This window comes from Bubalus kerabau, chromosome 1, assembly GCF_029407905.1.
Source record: "Bubalus kerabau isolate K-KA32 ecotype Philippines breed swamp buffalo chromosome 1, PCC_UOA_SB_1v2, whole genome shotgun sequence".
Taxonomy (NCBI): Eukaryota; Metazoa; Chordata; class Mammalia; order Artiodactyla; family Bovidae; genus Bubalus; species Bubalus kerabau.
The window spans coordinates 212,470,285-212,487,291 of record NC_073624.1 but is presented as its reverse complement, the minus strand read 5'-3'; the positions used below and the strand labels follow the sequence as shown (position 1 = coordinate 212,487,291).

The 17,007-nt window shown below is 60.7% G+C and overlaps 1 protein-coding gene across 1 annotated transcript in view; it reads left to right on the top strand.

Moving 5' to 3' along the window:
* The first annotated feature begins 347 nt into the window (after window positions 1-347).
* The window catches only part of SBNO2 (strawberry notch homolog 2), a 38,678-nt gene continuing 22,018 nt past the window's right edge, over window positions 348-17,007 (top strand). The window contains exons 1-4 of the mRNA XM_055553027.1: window positions 348-476; window positions 11,010-11,201; window positions 13,811-13,884; window positions 14,501-14,609. Coding sequence (XP_055409002.1) covers window positions 11,082-11,201; window positions 13,811-13,884; window positions 14,501-14,609 — 303 coding nt within the window. The 5' untranslated portion in view covers window positions 348-476; window positions 11,010-11,081. The remainder of the gene's footprint in view (window positions 477-11,009; window positions 11,202-13,810; window positions 13,885-14,500; window positions 14,610-17,007) is intronic.

Below are 17,007 nucleotides of genomic sequence, written 5' to 3'. Positions count from 1 at the left end.
AGAGTGGAGATAGATTAATGAGCAGACTACTATTGGTAGGGAAGCAACCAAGAGAGGGAGCATGATAGGGGGACCCAGGTCCCTTTCAGATGGTTGCGAGGCCAAGGTCTGGGCTGTCCAAGAACCCCAGTGGCTGAAAGGTCAGGGTCAGAGTGCACCAGGGGAGGGCAGAGTTATGCAAAGATCTGCAGGTAGGCATGGTACTTTATGCTGCAGAGGAGGAAACTGAGGCTCACTCGAGAATTCGAGCCCCTTCCAAAGGCAGAAGGGCTTCAAGGGGCTGGGGGAAGGGGGTCACCGCGAGAAGGCCCCGCGCCCAAACCCCGCCCACCAGAGGTTCCGCCCCCACGGCATGACCGGAAGTGCGCGAGCCCCCCCAAGATGGCGCTCGAAACCCGGAAGTGAGCGCTGCCGCGGCGAAGCTCGGAAAAACGGAGGCGCCGCGGGCTCCGCGCCCGGCCGGACCCGGGTCCGAGGTGAGGCGCGCCCGGCTCCACCCCTGGCCCGCTCCCGCTACCCCTGCCCGCCAAGCCGCTCTCCCCGGCAGGCCATGGCACCTCGCGGCCGCCCGCGCCCCGAGCCGGGGGTTACGGAATTCTGGGGTTCCGGGACCGCGGGCGGGGGGAGCGCGGCGGCGTATCCCCGCCCTCATGGGCGACCCCCTGATCCCGCCCTCCGCCGCGACCCTCCCGATCCTGTCCTTCGCAGTCAACTCTAACCCAGTTCTCGGCGACCCCGGACCTTGCGCCGCTCCGTCACCCGCGCCTGACACCCGCCTTGGCATGAACCCTGAAACAGGGCGACTCCCAACCCTTTCCTGTTTCTCTCCTCGCTGATTCCCTGATCCCCCGCTATCTGGCGCTCCCTGGTGATACCCGGACTTCACTTTGGTGACCCTTAACCCCGTGCTTCTCTGTGACTCTCCTGCACTTGGTGACCTCCTGGCTGCTCCCCGGTCATTCCTTGACTCTTCTCTTCTTGTGATTCTCCAGCTCCGTAACTATAGCCCCTCCCTCTCTGGGTGACCCCTGATCTCAGGCTCCTCGCAGATTTCCCACCCTTTCTCCGCAGTGACCCTTCTCCCCGGATTCCTGCTGTCCTGGCTTCTCCGCCCTGCGTTTTTACTGGTGCGATCCCGTGGCCTTGGGATGGGACCCTTGCTGGTATAAATTGAGCAGGCAGAGCATGTTGGGTGGGAGTGTCTCCTGGAGCTGGGCGGGGAGCGCTGGTGGGCAGAGGCGGCCCCCACCCCAAGGCTGCCGAGACCTGGAGCCTGTGGAGCAGTAGCCTGTGTGGATTGATGAGGAAGGTGAGGTGTCCTCCCAGCACCAGAGCACTGGCAGGGAGAAGCTGGTGCCTGGGAGCAGAGGCGTGGATAGCCAGGCAGGAGTGTCTAGCATCATGTTGTTACATTCTGGAAAGGGAGAGAGAGCTGAGCGTGGGAAGTGTGTTGGTCCTGCCTGCCCTGGGCCTCCTTTCTGCCTGTCCACTGCCTGACTGGCCAGGTATGGTCCCCTCTGTTTGCACCTGGCCTGGAAGCTGTCTGGGAGGAAGCCTGCTGGCAGTTGGAGGGGTGGTGAATGTTGCACCTGTGATGAGGGGGGCAGACTTCAGGTGGGAACCTGCCTACCTCCTGCCAGGCCAGGTGACCCAACTCGGAGGCCAGTGTGGTGGATCTGTCCCTGCAGGAAAGATTTGAGGCAAGTGGGGCTGGGCCCCCAGAGTCCAGAGGGAAGAAGGGTCACCTGTCAGAGGCTGAGGTTCCAGGGAAATCTGGAAATCCAGCCTGAGCTGGATCTGACCCTGATTTTGTGTCCCCACCTGGGGCTCTGTGTACCTGGCTACGGGGGGAGCTCAACAGTTACAGAAGCTGCAAGCAGAGGAGTGGCTGTGTACCCCATCCTTGGGCTGAGACTTGGGCCTGCTGGGCGGCCTGGGGAGGCCACTCCCTGCCCATCTGCACTTTTTCTTCCAAAGGCCCTGTATTTTCCTAGGGGAGTCCCCAGAGGTGGGTGATGGCTCCTCAGGGCTGTCTGCTTGGGCCCTGGGTGAATGGGCAGGAAATGGGTGATCCCCGGACACCCCTGAGCCGGGGAGACCCAGGTGGGCATCGGACAGACCCTGGGGAGTCTGACAAGCGTGAGATGCTATCCCCAGGGACAGCCAATGGGAGGACCTAGGGGAAGGCATTCGGGGATTTCAGAGGGCGGGAGGGCCCTTTGTTTAACTCTGCCTCTGAGCAGACGTCTGCTCACACCTGTCTGGAGCTGGACCTGCTGTGTGTGTGTGTGTGTGTGTGTGTGTGTGTACGTGCGCACACATTTGGGGGAGATGTCTATGCTTTGATAAGGGGGTGAGGGGCTTTGTTTCCAGGGGAACCCTTGTGGCAGAGCGCAGAGGAGGCAGTTGGCTTTGAAGTTGGGGTGGGGCAGCATTGGCCTCAGGTGTGCAGCCCAGGGCCAGGTCTCTCCAGCTGCCTGACCACCCCGACCCTTGGTGGGGTGGGGAACAGAGGCTGGACCGCCACTGCGGACATGACCAGCTGGCTGGCCCAGCTCGCTTCTAGTAAAGTCTCAGAGCACCCCCCCACCCCACCCCCGCCAACCAACAGGAGCTGGGCCGGAAACGCTGACCCAGCAGAGGGCTCTGGCCTCATGAGCGAGCCGGCTGGGAATAAAGAGGCAACTGTGTCCAGTCTCCAGAGGCTGCCTCCCTCCTCACAGGGCCTCCGCCCTGTGAAGCTTTCACAGTTGCTGGCGGGGGCGGGGTCTGCCTGTTCCTCATGTGGGGTCAGGTCATGGAGAGGTGGGGGCACCTAGAGGCTGACACAAAGAGGGGACACGGGCCCCCTGGGCAGCCGCACAGGTCCAGGGTGTGTGTGTGAGTCTGCCCACGTATGTGCCAGTGTGTGTCTGTGGACACACATGTGCAGCAGTGCACGTACTTGCTGGAGTGTGCGTGTGTCACGTGTGAGTGCTGCGTGCACACGTGTGCGTGGTGTCGCCTGTGTGCATACATGTGAGAGTTCATGCATGTGTGCCTTGCGTACGTGCAATCCGTCAGTGGGCCAGCTTGGAGCATCTCCAGCCGCTTTTCCGCAGCCAAGGGCCGCGTGGTCAGGCGCGGGGAGGGCTGGCTGCAGCTAGCCGCCTGGGGTGGCCAGGAGCGAGGTCACTCAGGCCCAAGCTTGGCCAGCCCTGTTCGCCCACCATCTCCCTGTCTGCTCAGCCCAGATACGGCCTGGTGTCTGTGGGCCCGTATTCCCCCTGGAACTGCCCTCTCCCCTGCTGCTGGCAGGTCAGTCCCCTGTGGGGCAGCTGAGCAGGGCTGGGACAGAGCCAACTTTCTGCATCTTTCTGCCATGGTGACAGCCGCCAGCCTCCCTCGCTGGGTGGTGTGGCTGCCCTGTCCTCAAGTGGGTGTCTCAGGTGAGGGCGATTTCTGATGCTCTGGGCTGGCCCAGGTACCCACTGCTAAAGCCTGTCATTTATATATGGTGATGTGGACCCTGAGAACACGATGCTCAGTGAGGGAAGCAGATACAGAAGGACACACACGGTGCGATTCCACTGATGGGAAACGTCCAGAACAGGCAGATCCACGGACACAGAGAGTGGGTTCCTGGTTGTCAGGGGCTGGGGAGGGCGTGGGGGAGACTACTGATGGGAGTGAGCTTTCCTTTTGGGGGTGATGGAATGTTCTGGAATTAGATGGAGGTGGTGGTTGCACAAGTCTGTGGATGTATTGAAAGCCACTGTACTGTTCACTTTAGATGGATGAAGTGTATGGCACGTGAATTGTGTCTCCATAAAACAGAAAAGTAGTTAAAAAAGAGAGAGAAAAAAAAAAAGACAGCAGGGCCTGGCCTGGGGTGAGGGGGTGTCAGCTGGCCCCACGAAGAGGGCAGAGGAGGTGCTGTCTCCCTGTTTTATGGAGGGTGAACAAGACTCCCCTGGGAGCTCCCCAAACCCCAGCTCTGCCCTGACAGCTGCCGGCAGGAAGTGGGCTTGTGGGGAGGCAGGCTCCTGGTGCAGGGGTGCCTGAGCCGGGTGTGGGCAGTAGGAGGTCCAGGAGCCCCTCCCTGAAGCCTGGCCCTGTGGGAGGAGGCGCCCTGGTAACTGTAGATGGTAGTGCCCTGACCCTCCTGTAGGCTCCCGGTTGGCTGCGATACCAGGCATGTTTCCCCAGCCCCTCCCCCTCCACTCTCCCATTACTGTGACTCCTCTCTGGTCAGCCCTACACTCCCCCTGTGCTGCCCACGGGGCAGAAAGGGAGTCCACGGCCAGCTATGCTGGGACACTTCAGGGAAGGCGTTGACTTGGCCCTTGCAGGGGGTGGGGCGGGGGAGCAGTGGTCACCCAGCACCTCCCTGGGTCCTCAGGCACCCCTTCCGTGCCAGGCGCTGCCCAGCCTCCCCTGGGCCCCAGAGAGGGGCAGGTGCCTCCAGCCTGGCCTCCGTCCTCAAGTGAAACCGAAAGTGGCCTCTCTGGCCTTCCTGCCGGGCCACATCCCGGAAGGCTGGCGCCTGGCATTTCCCGGGAGTCCGGGTGGGTGGGAGTCACAGCAGCCTGGGGTCAGAGGCTGACCCAGGAAGTGGGGACGAAGTGGGGAGGGGTAGTATTGCGGGGCAGGGGGCCTGTGTGGCTCTGAGTCACAAACTCGGATGGGGTGAGAGTCCCACCCAAAGATGCCCAGAGCCAGCAGGAGCCAGGGCCCCCCGCCGGAGGTGAGGTGCAGTGAGGGAAGGCTGATCTAGGAGCTGTGACAGTGGGGGCAGGGGTGGGTGGGCAAGCCTGAGCACTCCGCCCCTGAGCCCTCTCCTATTCTGAACATTCAGGTGTGTCCTCAAAGATCAGTGCCACCAGGGCCACTCTTCCCCAGCTTGGGGGTGTGGCTTCGCCCTGGAAGCTGCAAAGTGGGGCAAGAGACCCCTCCCTACCACCCACCCATAGCCCTGTGGGGGCCCTTCTGCTGTCGCTTGGGGTATGTCAGCTGACTGAGGATTTGAGGGGGGGTTTCATCAGATTTGGGAGCTCAGCCTGTTGTCTGGGGGGCAGGACTCAGAGTGAGTGAGCCCCCAGGTGGGTGTCGGGGGCTGTCCGGGACACCCTTGGGGGTGCGTGATCTTCACCGTGGGAACCTGGAGGAAGGCGCCCCATGCTGGGACAGAATTGGAGTGCAGCTGCCCCCACCAGATCCAGACCTGCCTCTCAACTCGAAGAACCTGCCCATCTAGACTCCCCAGCACATTCCTGCACTTGAAGGGGGGAGGCCCCGCCAGCCTACAGCTCCTCTGTGGCGCTGAAGAGGCTGCCCCGTGAGGGGCCACTGGGGGCTTCACCACCTCCAGGCACCTCTGGGGTCTTACTGTACCAAGCCCTACCGGCCACCTGTCTACTCATGGGCTGTGTCCTAGCTGTGTTCTGGGGTCAGCTCAGTAAGGGCCCCGGAGATGCCCCCGTCCTGATCCTGGGACCTGCAGATGTGTCCCTTCACATAAAAAGGGATTTCGCAGATGGGATTAAACTAGGGGCCCTGAGATGGGGTGACCCTGGGTCCCTGGGGCTCCAGCATCATCACGGGGTCCTCATGAGCCGAGGACTCTCTCCAATGAGGCCGAAAGGGACGGAGGGTCAGAGCTCAGTGTCCGTGTGCTGCGACTGCGGCTGCCCTAAGCATGGGGCAGCCCCTTGGAGAGCTCTGCCCTGCTGGCAGTGTCAGCGCTGAGCCAAACTTGGGAGACCTAAAGCCAAGGCTGGTGAGCTTGCTTGGACGTCTGACCTGCAGGCCTGGGGGAGGATTTGAGTTTGTGGATGCTCATCTGCACAGGAAAAGCAGACATAGGCCTGTTGGTGGGTCTTGGGGCCCCTGCTGCTGCGACTTAGGAGTGTCTGCCCTCTTCCCAGCACAGACCCTTCCTCCTGCGGCACAGGGGTGCCCTTTGGCTTGGGCGAAGGTCTCTTGTGATGTTCTTGGCACCAGGCTGGACCATAGGCGCCCAAGGAGGGCGCTGGCCAGTCTCACCACTCGCCCAGGACTAGTGTGATCTAGCCGTGGGGAGCACCCTCCTCTCTCCATCTCTGGGCTCTCCAAGGAGCTGGGCAGAGGGACGTGGTGTGCCAGCTGGCCTGAGACTCTTGTCATCAAGCAGCAAGCGTCAGGAGGAACAGACTCTTCTCCCTGCCGACCCTGGACATCAGTGTCCAAGGACTAGGATGTGAGGCCTGCGGGATTCAACTTAATGTCCACTCAGGGGAGGAAGATCCGGGGGTCCAAGGAGACCACAAGCTCAGTGTATCTAAAGCCTTTTCAAGACCACGAATAAACACGAGCCCTGAACAGGCACTTCCCAGAAGAGGAAGCCTGCATGCATGTGTCCTGTCATCATGGGCAGCCACTCCAAACCTGTCCACACGGATGCAGGTTGGAAGGTCCATCAGCTGCAAGGGGAGGCCAGCTGGAGTGCTATCCTGCGGGCTCTCTCCTGATAAGGCTGGACCGCACCTGAGAGTGGGGACCAGGGATCAGGGCCCCGAGACCTAGGCTCAGCGTTTCCAGCTGTGACTAAGGAAGCTCCTTGTCCTCATCCAGCTTCCCTTCTGGGCCATTGACTGGGTATGAAGGGCTCCATGCCCCTAAGCTGTGTCCTCAGAGCTGGCGGGGGTGCTGACTGACCTCCCGAGGGCTGTGAGACTCTGACAGGTCCTTATAGATTTGAGGTGGCCCTCTAGGTGTGGGAGCTGCTTTGAGAAGCACCTGGCTTGCGGTCGGCCCTCAGAGTACCCTGGGCCAGCAGCTCTGTGCCCGCTAGCACACAGGTCTGCGGGCGCAGACACAACCAGTGCAGGTGACCCTGAATCGGTGCCCACAGGACTCAGCCTTAGGGTCTCCTCTTCTGCATAAACGTTCATTTCCGCAAACATCACTCCGTCACCTGGGTCTGGGGTTGGTTCTCCTCCAGCTAGGGTTTGTCTTTGCCTTCCATCTGAACGTCCATGGGCGGCTGTAACAGCTGACCACAGGCTCAACTTAAACCACAGGGATTTACTCTCCCAGTTCTGGAGACCAGCTGTCTGAGATCAAGGTGCAGCAGGGCGGTGCTCCCTCCACCCACTCCAGGAAAGGGTCCTTCCTTCCTCTCCCAGTTCCTGGAATGGCCTGCGGTCCTTGGTGTCCTGGCCTTGTGGGCACAGCACCCGTCTCTGCCTCCATTGCCACACGGCCCCTCCCAGGGTCTCTGTGTCCAGATTTCCCTCTTGTAAAGACACAGGCCCCACCACCCCATCTTAACTGGTTTTGTCTATGAAGAGCCTGCTTCTAATTGAGGGCCTGTTCCTGGTGGACCTGAGCTTGGGGGTCACCCCTCTCTCCAGCATGCCTCCTCTGTTCTGTCATTTCCGCCCACACACACGCTGGGCCCTCCTCCATAGCCCTCTGCCCCCATTGCCCACCAGCTGGCCCTGTGTCCCCATGTGTCCCACCTGAGTACCTGGCCTGGTCAGTCAGTGAGGAGGGGCCCCTGAGGCTTCCCTTGGGACCCACCCCCTCCCTTTTTGGCCTACCCATGGAGGTGGCCATCCAGGGGCCTTTGCCCTTCCAGGGGTCCTGACAGAGTAAGCTATGCCAGCCAGCCCGGATGGGACCTCAGGGCGTGGCCAGTGCCCCCAGAACAGAGCTCCTTCCCCTTGCCTGACCTTCCCTACCCCTCTGCCCCTCCGACTGCAGCACATCCTGACCCGGCTGGACCCCTCTATCAGGAGCAGAGGAGACTCTCTGACTACCCCTGCTGGGGACTGACCCTAGGCCTTCTCTGACCAGTAGGGCAAGATGGGGCATCCCCACCCCAACCCTCCCCCAGACATCCCGGCCCCGGCCCCCTGATTCCACCCAGGCCACTGCCCCCACCAGCCCCCCCACTCATTCCCCATCCCAGATCCCAGGGCCAATGCTCAGAGTCTAGCCAAGGGGTGGCCAGAGGGACTGCTCTCCTGCGGCCTGGGGGAGACTGGCAGGTCCCTGATGCCTGGAGAGGGGGTTCCTGGGGGGCCTGGTAACACGTGACCACCTGGGCCCAGGCACCACCAGGCAGGGGTCTGGGTGGCTGGTTCCGAGGGTGCCTGGGGGGCTGAGCCCTTAGTGCACATCAAATGGCTCACCCTGGGGGCACTGGCCCTGCACTGAGGTCTGGCCAGGGCACCGAGGTGAAGTGGGCTCAGCCGAGAGGCAGGGGTGGCCATGGTCACCCACCAACTGGGTGCATCCCAGGGATCAGGCTGCCCCAGACCTGGCCTCTTCCCACATTCCATCCCCTGCCCCACCATCATCCTGTCCAGGCCACCAATTCCTTGATCTTTCTGTTGTACAATGACTCACTTGAAATGTGATCTCAAAAGGAAATCCTGCAACTCAAAGCTGGGTGAAGTGCTGGCCCCTCCCCAAGAGCACCTTGCAAGCACCCCTGCTGCACGTGCCATGGGGCTCACGTCTCAGCAAACATATGCTGTGGCCCGGCCTCCTTCATACCCGGGTAGTGCAGCCTCTGAAGCTTGGGAGCTGGTAATGCTGTCCTGACCCCAGGGAGGTGGGCAGGTTGGGGCCGCTCAGCAGAGGTCGGAAAGTTAGGGGATGGGAGGACTGTTTGAGCGTGCAACAGGGTGAAGTGGGCTGAAATTGGTGGTGGGGCCCAGAGATGACCTTGAGTCTGGGCATCCAAGGACGGTGATGCTGTAGGGGTGGCCTCTGGGGGTGTGGGGATGGTGGTGGGCACAGTGTTGGCCCCACCCCAGCCCCTGACAACCAGGAACCCACTCTCTGTGTCTGTGGAGCATCCTGTTCTGGACGTTTCCCGTCAGTAGAATCACACCCTTTGTGTCCTTATGTGTCTGCTCCTCTCACTGAGCATTGTGTTCTCAGGGTCCATCCACATGGTAGCGAGTGTCAGGGCTTCATCCCTTTTTGTGGTTGAGGGGTGGTCCCAGGTGTGGAGGGACACGTGTGTTGATCCATCACCTGCTCGGGGACACTCGAGCTGTATGTGCCCTTTGGCTGTTGTGGATGTGAGTGTTCAGGTTGCTGTGTGGGTGTGTCTCCATTCCCCCGGCTGGACACGTGGGAGCAGGACTGCTGGCTCTGAGGTTACTGTGTAGCCGGGGGAGGTGCTGCCAACCCCCAGGTGGCACCATGTCCCCTCCCCCCATTTGGGTTCACGATCCCCAGCGGCCCTCTTGACTCGCAGCCCCATTGCTCCCCTCCCACAGCTCCCCCAGGTCTAGGTCTGAATGCTCTGCTTGGTCAGAGAAGACCTCTGGGGTCCCCAGGGCATGCCCCCCTGCATGTCTTGGTAGGACAGGACAGACAGGTCCCGTCACAGTAACCCCCCTTCCAGTCATGACTCCCCCATGGAGCATAGAGAGGCCTCCCCATGGGGACAGCCTCTTCCTCTGGAAGGATGTGATGCCCTGGGTTGCGATGTGGGGCCTGAGCTTGCGGGGCCAAACGCTCAGAATGGATGTAACACAGGCCTGGCCTGCTGCCAGTGGGGGTCCCTGGGGCTCCATGCACCCCAAGGACAGCCCAGGTCCCCCTCCTGTGCCATTCGGCCATGGTCTCTGGACGGTGCTTCCCAAGGGAGCAGCCCCAGCCTCTGCAGGTGTGGAGCTGAGAAGCGCCTGGGAGTGAGTATAGGATTGGCCCCACGTAGACCTGTTGAGGAGTCTCTTAAATCAAGGAGCTTGAATTGAGGTTTTCTGTGATAGCGCAGTCACTTGGGTCTTGGAGGCTTCAGGTTCCATGGAGCTCCTGACAAGCCTTATGCCCAAACAGCCCATTCTCCTGATGATCAGACTGAGTCTCACAGAGCTCTGGGCCCCGAATCTTTGGAGGTTATCCAACCCTTAGACGTAGAGCTGGGTTTGACCATCCGCTTGACCGAGGCCACGGGTCCCAGAGCAGCCATGTGTTCCTCCTGGTGCCGCCAGGTCCTGCTGAGAGCCGGGGGGACTGGCGTCCTGCCAGCCTCTCTGGCCAAGGCAGGGCGGCCCAGCCCCCAGGCTTCCTGAAGGGCTGGACGCAGCCCCTGTCCCTCTGGACCTCGGGTGAGGCACTCACGGGCAGCGAGTGGGTGCAGGCGGCTCTCCCCGCCCCCCGCAGGATTGCACAAGACTCCGTGTGGCAGAGATTACTGGAAGTCCTGAGGATTTCTTCACTCAGGGCTTGGCCGGGAGTGGCAGCCGCCTCCCCTTCCTGCCTCTCTGGGTGATTAACGTCCCGAGGCCTTGTCCTGAGGAGCGCTCAGTCAGCCTGGGGTCCCCACCCTCCATTGGCGATGTGGCCTGCAGTATGTCGGTCCTACCCAGGCCATGGGCAGGTGGGCATGGCGGGGTGGGGAGATCACATGGGGCTGGGTCGTCCCCTGTGCTTTCCCCAGCTGGGTGTCTGTCCCCTTGTCAGTGGGACCCTATGTGACCCTACCTAGCCCCACCCGGGTCTGGGGGCTCCTCCTGGCTCAGCCCAGCTGCCCAGAGAGCCTTGGCACACTTGACCTGGCTGCAGTAGGATGGGGCTCCCGTGGCCCTGCGGCCCCTCCAGCTCAGAGCTGCCAGTTGGCCAAACCTCTTCTCTTCCAGACACTAGTCACAGATCTGGGGGTGTGTCCCTATGGCTCAAGCTAGGCTCCCAGGGCTCAAGGTTCCCTTTGTGGGTGGTGGGAGCAGCCCCGGAGCCCACAGGATTCCGGGGCCTGAGAACAAGGGTGGGAGTGCAGCGGGGCCCCCACCCCCAAGGGGCTGCCCTCATCCTGGAGGTCTTGGCCATTTGCCTAGGAGGGAGTGACGGGGCAGTTGATGGATCCCCCAGCACAGCCCCCGTGTGGGTGGGGTAGTCAAGTTGGCTGGGGTCATCTGAGAGTTCCCCTAGGGATCCTGCCGCCCCCAGCCCACTGTCCCCAGAGGCACCCTTCCCCATCCTTTGGGGTTGGAGGGCAACCTTGGGACATGCCTGTCTTTCCCCAGGTCATGATGCCGCCACCACGGAGCAAGAAGCCCAGATAGCTGCCCCTGCAGCCTGGCTCCTGGAGCCCCCTGATGCTGGCAGTGGGGCCCACCATGGATAGGGAGCTCCCTCCGCACGAGGCCCCGCCAGCTGGCAGCGTCCTATACAGCCCGCCGCCGCTGCAGACCCCACTGTGTGGGCCCAGCGTCCAGGTGAGCCCCAGCCCCGGGTGTGTGGGGAGGACCCTCTGGGGGTCATGCGTCACCCCCGAGTCTCTCACACATTTGCTGTATGGTTTCTGATGCCAGGACCACAGCCGGCCCTTGGGAGGCTTGGCCTGGGTGACTGGCCCCACCCACTAGATGTCAGTGGCTGGGATTGCCGGCCAGTCACGCTCATCCACTCTGCCACAGCACTTCTTTCTCCTTATTTTTCAAGACTATTTCTGAAGCACTTTTAGGTTCATGGGAAAACTGCACAGAAAGTTCCCATACAACCCTCCCCGCTCCCCTCCCCTCTGTTAGTGCCTCAGGGTCCTCAGGGTGCTGAGCCCAGGAGCCGGTGCCCATCAGCATCACTGTCTGAGGACCATAGTGACATTTGGTTCACTTTTATTGCTAGGTGTTCTGTGGGTTTGGACAGATGTCAGGTGACCCATATCCCTTGGTCGGCATTACAGACCAGTGTTGCCACCTAACCCCCCTGCCCCATTTGTCCTTCTCTCGAGTCTCACCTTTTTCAGAATGTCCTAGGGAGGACACTAGGACACTGTGTAGACTCTTCAGACCAGCTTCTTCCCTTTAATGATGTGCGTGCAGGGCTCTTCTGAGTCTTTCCATGGCTTCACAGCCCATTTCTTTCCAGCGTCCACATGTCCCACGGTTGGTTTATGCTTCCACCTGCCGAGGGACACCTCACTCGCATCTGAGCTCTGATGGCTGCAGTAAAGAACCACAAGTGATAGAACGACTGTGAGTGCCAGGCCTCCTCATGTCACAGAGGTTGTGGAGGCCTTGCACAGAGGGGGCCAGCATACTTCAGCGAGTCTGGCCTGCCTGGAGCAGAACAGGGCTCCTTCCCTGCAGAAAAGAAAAGAAGTTGAATGTCTTGGTGGGGAGACTTGAGCTGCTTGGCAGGGGGAGCAAGTGGGATGTGGGCTGCGTGGGCGCAGCAGCAGCAGCAGGTACACTCAGGCATGTCTTCCCCCGACATCTGCTGGGATGGGAGGGAAAGGCCGGCAGGGGGAGAAAGCAAGGATCCAGCTTGGGGTTCAGAGAGGCCGGGCACTAGGCCACTGGAGCAAGGCAGGGTTCCAGGTCAAGGGCCCAGAGCTGTCAGGAGGCACCCCAGACTTCCAAGTGTAGCATCAGACGGGGCTGTAGGTCATGCACAAACCCAGGATCCACCCCATGCCCAGCTGTGCCCACGAGGCACCCTGACATGGCAGAGCACAGCACCAGGTCAAGTCGAGCAGGCCTCACTGTTTGGTAGGGAGGGAGCGAAAGCAGATCCAGCTGAAGACCCCCCACAGCCTCAGGCCAGGCCTTCTTCCCCCAGGCACACCTGTACCCATGCAGCTATGCCCACAGGGGCCCTGCCCTCCTCGGCCCCGCCTCTCTCCAAGACTCTGCCCACCCATGCCCTCTCTGACTTGTGGCATGAGGTGTGTTCCTTCCTCACATGCCATGTCTCTCCGTTTCGTGGGCTTGGGGCCTGCGCCTGTCATTCTTAATAACCCTTCAGGATTCCTCCTCCTCAGCGTCCCATCATCTGCTTAATTATTTCCCCATTGTTGCGCCTTTGGGGCGACTCTAGTTTTCTCCCGCTATAAATAGTGCCACTGTTTTCTCCCCACTCCTGGATGAGTCCCTGGGGGTGTGCTTCTAGAGTAGAATTCCTAGGTCAGAGCAAGCCCCAGCTTGGGCAAGTTTGCAGACGAGGGAGCTCTTCTGCAGGGAGTAGGCTCCTGCCATGTCCCATGGTGGTGACCCAGGAAGCCAGCCACGGGCCAGGAGGCGAGCTCTGCAGGGACAGCACATGGGGACCGCAGGGGCTGAGATACTGGAATCTGGGGGAGGATGTTTGGGCCAAGATGGGGACCTGAGTACAGGGAGGTGCTGCGTGGGGGCTGAGCTTCTCTCTGGGCAGTCGGAGCCCACAAAGCAGGCTCTTGGGCTGTGCACAGAGCCTGTCTCTCTCGGGCCACTGAACATGGGGGTAGCCCCTCAGGCCACACTGGGACTGGCCCACAGTATTGACACTAAGAGCTATCTTTTCTCTATCTGAAATTCCAATTTCATTGGCCAGGTTTCACTGGCTGTTCTGTATCTTATCTGGCAGTTCTATATTATCTGTTGCACTGCCTGAGCAGGAGTGTCATCTCCTTCATCAGTTTACATGAGGCCTGGGAAGCTCCTGGCTAATCTCCCAGGATGTTTTCCTCCCCAGGGGAGGGCCAGCCTCTTTTCTCCAGGCAGGCTCTGATTGGCTAGCCTGCATAGGGACCCATCTTGGGACCAGTCAAGTCCCCCAGGCCTGCCTTCTGAAGGCGGTGTCACTCCCACTGGCTGCAAGTATAAAATCCCAGGGAAGGCTCTGACTGATTGGTTGGGGTCATGTGCCCCCTCTCTGAGCCAGTCATATTCTATGGACCTTCCTGTTCACCCTGGCCCTCTGGAGAAACGGAGGCACAGTGAACCTGCTGGAAGGCCCCTGGTGGGAGAGGGGCTCAGTGCCTTCTGGACCCTGCCCCAGGGCAGTGGCGGGGACCAGGGACCCTGCCCCACCACCCCCTCCCCTGATGCCCACTGCTTTGTCATAGGACACCATGCTGCACTACCCCTGGTGGAACAGCTTCTCGCCCACGACATACCCAGCCTTCTCCAGCGAAAGCCAGTAAGTGTCCAGCTCCTGGGGTCCTGCTAGGGAGCCCCCCACCCACAGGGCTTCACTTTGCTTCTCCATCCCACAGTTGGGGCTAAATGGAACCAGAGCTCTCAGTTGGGAAGTGGGGCTTCAATGTCCAATCAGGAGGGTTGAGACCCAAGCCCTAGACTGACCTGCTGTGATCTGCCTTAACGAGAACCCTCCAGGGAGACAAGCAGCAGTAGTGGGGACAAGGGGCCCAGGAAGGGTCCCACTCTGGGGACATCATGTGGGCAGTGAGAAACTACGGGGCTGAAAGGAGCCTGGAGGGGAACTTCTCTTTGAAGGGCATTGGCAAGCTGGGTTTTGAAGGATAAATAGGAGTTTGCCGGGTGGGGAGCAGGCCTGGAATCTGGCCAAGGAATGGCCCGTGCAAAGGGCATGAAAAGAACATGCAGCCAGAGCCTCAAGGTTTTTCTGGGGTTCTGTGTCTGGGGATGTGGGCACGTGGGCCCTTCCTAAGCAGAGTTTCTGAGGTACCAGAATTGTTCCTGCAGGCTGGTGACCCCCACCTCTGTCCTGCATGCGGGGTGGGTGGGCAGAGTTCTACCACGCCCACCAGCTCAGCTTCCTTTTCCTCCTGCAGCCAGTTCATGAATTCCTCCTTCATCATGGGCCAGCCCTGCACGGACCCCAGCTATGGCCCCGCAGCCACCGCTCCCAGCTTCCCACCAAAGAGCAGTGATTTTCCTCAGGTAGGAGACCTTGGCTGGGCTGTGCGCCTCTTGAAGGTGTGAGTGCCAGCGGACAGGGCTTGTGTAGGGGGATAGCCGGTGTCACTTTTCCGTAGCAGGGACGCTGGGTCAGAGGTCATGTCACTGAGGCCAGGGGCCCATCTGCTGTCACTCTCACCTGCATGCAGGTCATAGGCCGTATCACAAGCGCTTTGCCCATGCGCTTTCTCCATTCGGGTGCCTTGGTGGGTCCGCAGTCCCCATACCTCGTCCAGGGGGTTCACAGGTGGTGCCGCGCTTCCCTCCACTCAGCAGCCCTTGATTGAGAGCTGCAGAGTGGTCTGCAGGAAGAAGCCCAGTGCTGTCCTGGGGGGGTCTTAATGCCAGGGTGACCCCCACCTGGGGGCAGGAAGTAGGGGCAACAGGGGCTGTGTGGTGCTGAGTCTCCCTTGGAAGCTTGGAATCCTCGGCCCCCAAGCAGTTCCTGTGTCTGGGCAGACTCTGCGCACAGTCTGGGGACGATCCAGTGGACCAGCTGGGGTGGGGGTGTCAGGTGCTCAGGTTTCCTTCCGTAAAGTGGGAGCTCGTGGGCCCCACCAGGTGACAGGCTGAGGAAGGCCATGGACACACAGGCCAGTGCAGGCCTACCGGGCTCTCATGGACCAGGCCAAGGCCCTTCCGACTGGTCTACACCCACTGAGGGCAGCAGGACTGGCCAGAGAGCTAGACAGGGCGGTGGGGGGGTGTGCTGCGGTGACCGCATCCTCCCAAATTCACATCCTCCTGGGACCTCAGGATGAGAACCTACTCGACTGTTGGGACTTTGTGGGTCAATTAGTAAAGACAGAGCTGAGGTCATCCTGGTTAAAGCGGCCCTAACCTTGCCAGAAGTCCCTGTAGAGAGACAGCGTGGGGAGGCATGTGATGAGGGAGGCAGAACCTGGGCACTGGGGAGGCAGGGAGATCCCAGAGCCTGGAGGCGTTGCCCCCATGCCATGCCCTGGACGCCTGCCCTGAACGCGAGATATGTCTATCATTTGAGCTGCTCCATCAGTGACCTTTATGGCTGCCCAGGAGGTGACATGATGGTCTTGTGGCCTGGGCAGCAGGGCCTGAGACCCTGGGGAACACCTGAGACCCTCAGGGCAAGGGTAGTTGGGTGGGGACAGGAGTCCCATGGATCTAGCCTCCCTGACTCGATAGAAGGATTTGCGGTTTCCACTGCCGGCCACTGGTCCGTGAGGACACCATTGACCACCAGAAGAGGAAGGTTGGTGGGTTCACACTCCCAGGGCATCTGCCATGGCCCCTCATCTCTGGGCATTTGCTAGCCATGGGCTGGCAGCTGATGGGCCTCTTGTCCACTGGGTCCAGGGCCTGACTCTGTGTCCAGACTTGTTCCCTTGCTGGGACATCCTGTTCTAGATGAATGAGGCCTAGGCCATGCCGAGTCTAGGGCCAGTGGAGGCCTTTGTGGGCTGACCCAGCTCCTGCGGCTGCTCAGGGGCCTCGCTCCCCATCCCACTCACCGCTTCCACCGTCTCCTGGGCTCTGTCAAGAATTCACACGGCTTCCGAGCCAAGAATCCCCTGGGGCACTGCATCCGCTTCTTGCCCCAGGTGGGAAAGAGCACCCTCACTGGAGGTGATTGGAGGTCACATTGGAGGTCACACATCCACCCAACAGAAGCTCACAGAGTGTGGCCACGGCCCACTCACCCTCCAGTCTCCCATGCGGGAGCCGACTTGGACCAGGTCTTCCTTTAAAGCGGTGAAGCGTCTTCAGATGAGCTCTCACCCCATTGCCGGCCATGGGGTCACACAGGTGCGAGACTGTAGTGCAGCCAGGGTCTGACTCTGTCGTCAGCATCCTCCATCTCCCCTGGGACCCCATGCCTGTAGCCAAAAGCAGGAGAGTCCAGAGTGGGCCTGGCGTTCAAGGTTGTTCCCAGCCCAGCTTCTGCCTGGTGGGTCCACTCTGCTCCTGGTTTAGACTGAGTGACATCGCATGGTGGCTGGCACAGGGACAGCCCCAAAGACATCCTCATCTTGGGACCTGTGGACGTGTCACCTCATGGGGCAGAGGGGACTTTGCAGGTGGAATTAAGCTAAGGCCCCTGAAATGGGGTTGACCCCTGGGGTCACAGTGTCATCACAGGGTCCTTATAAGAGGGAAGTAGAGGGTCAGAGACAGAGAGACAGGAGATGTTGCTCTGCTAGCTGTGAGGATGGAGTGGGAGGGGCTGTGAGCCAGGGATGCGGTACCTCTAGAACCTGGAAAAGCGGGGAGCCAGTGTTCACTGAAGCCTCCAGAGGTTACCAGTCCCATAAACCCATCTCGTACTTCCGACCTCTAGAACCATAAAGTAATAAATGTGCTGTTGTAAGCCATGGAGTTCGGGGTAGTTTTATTACAGCCG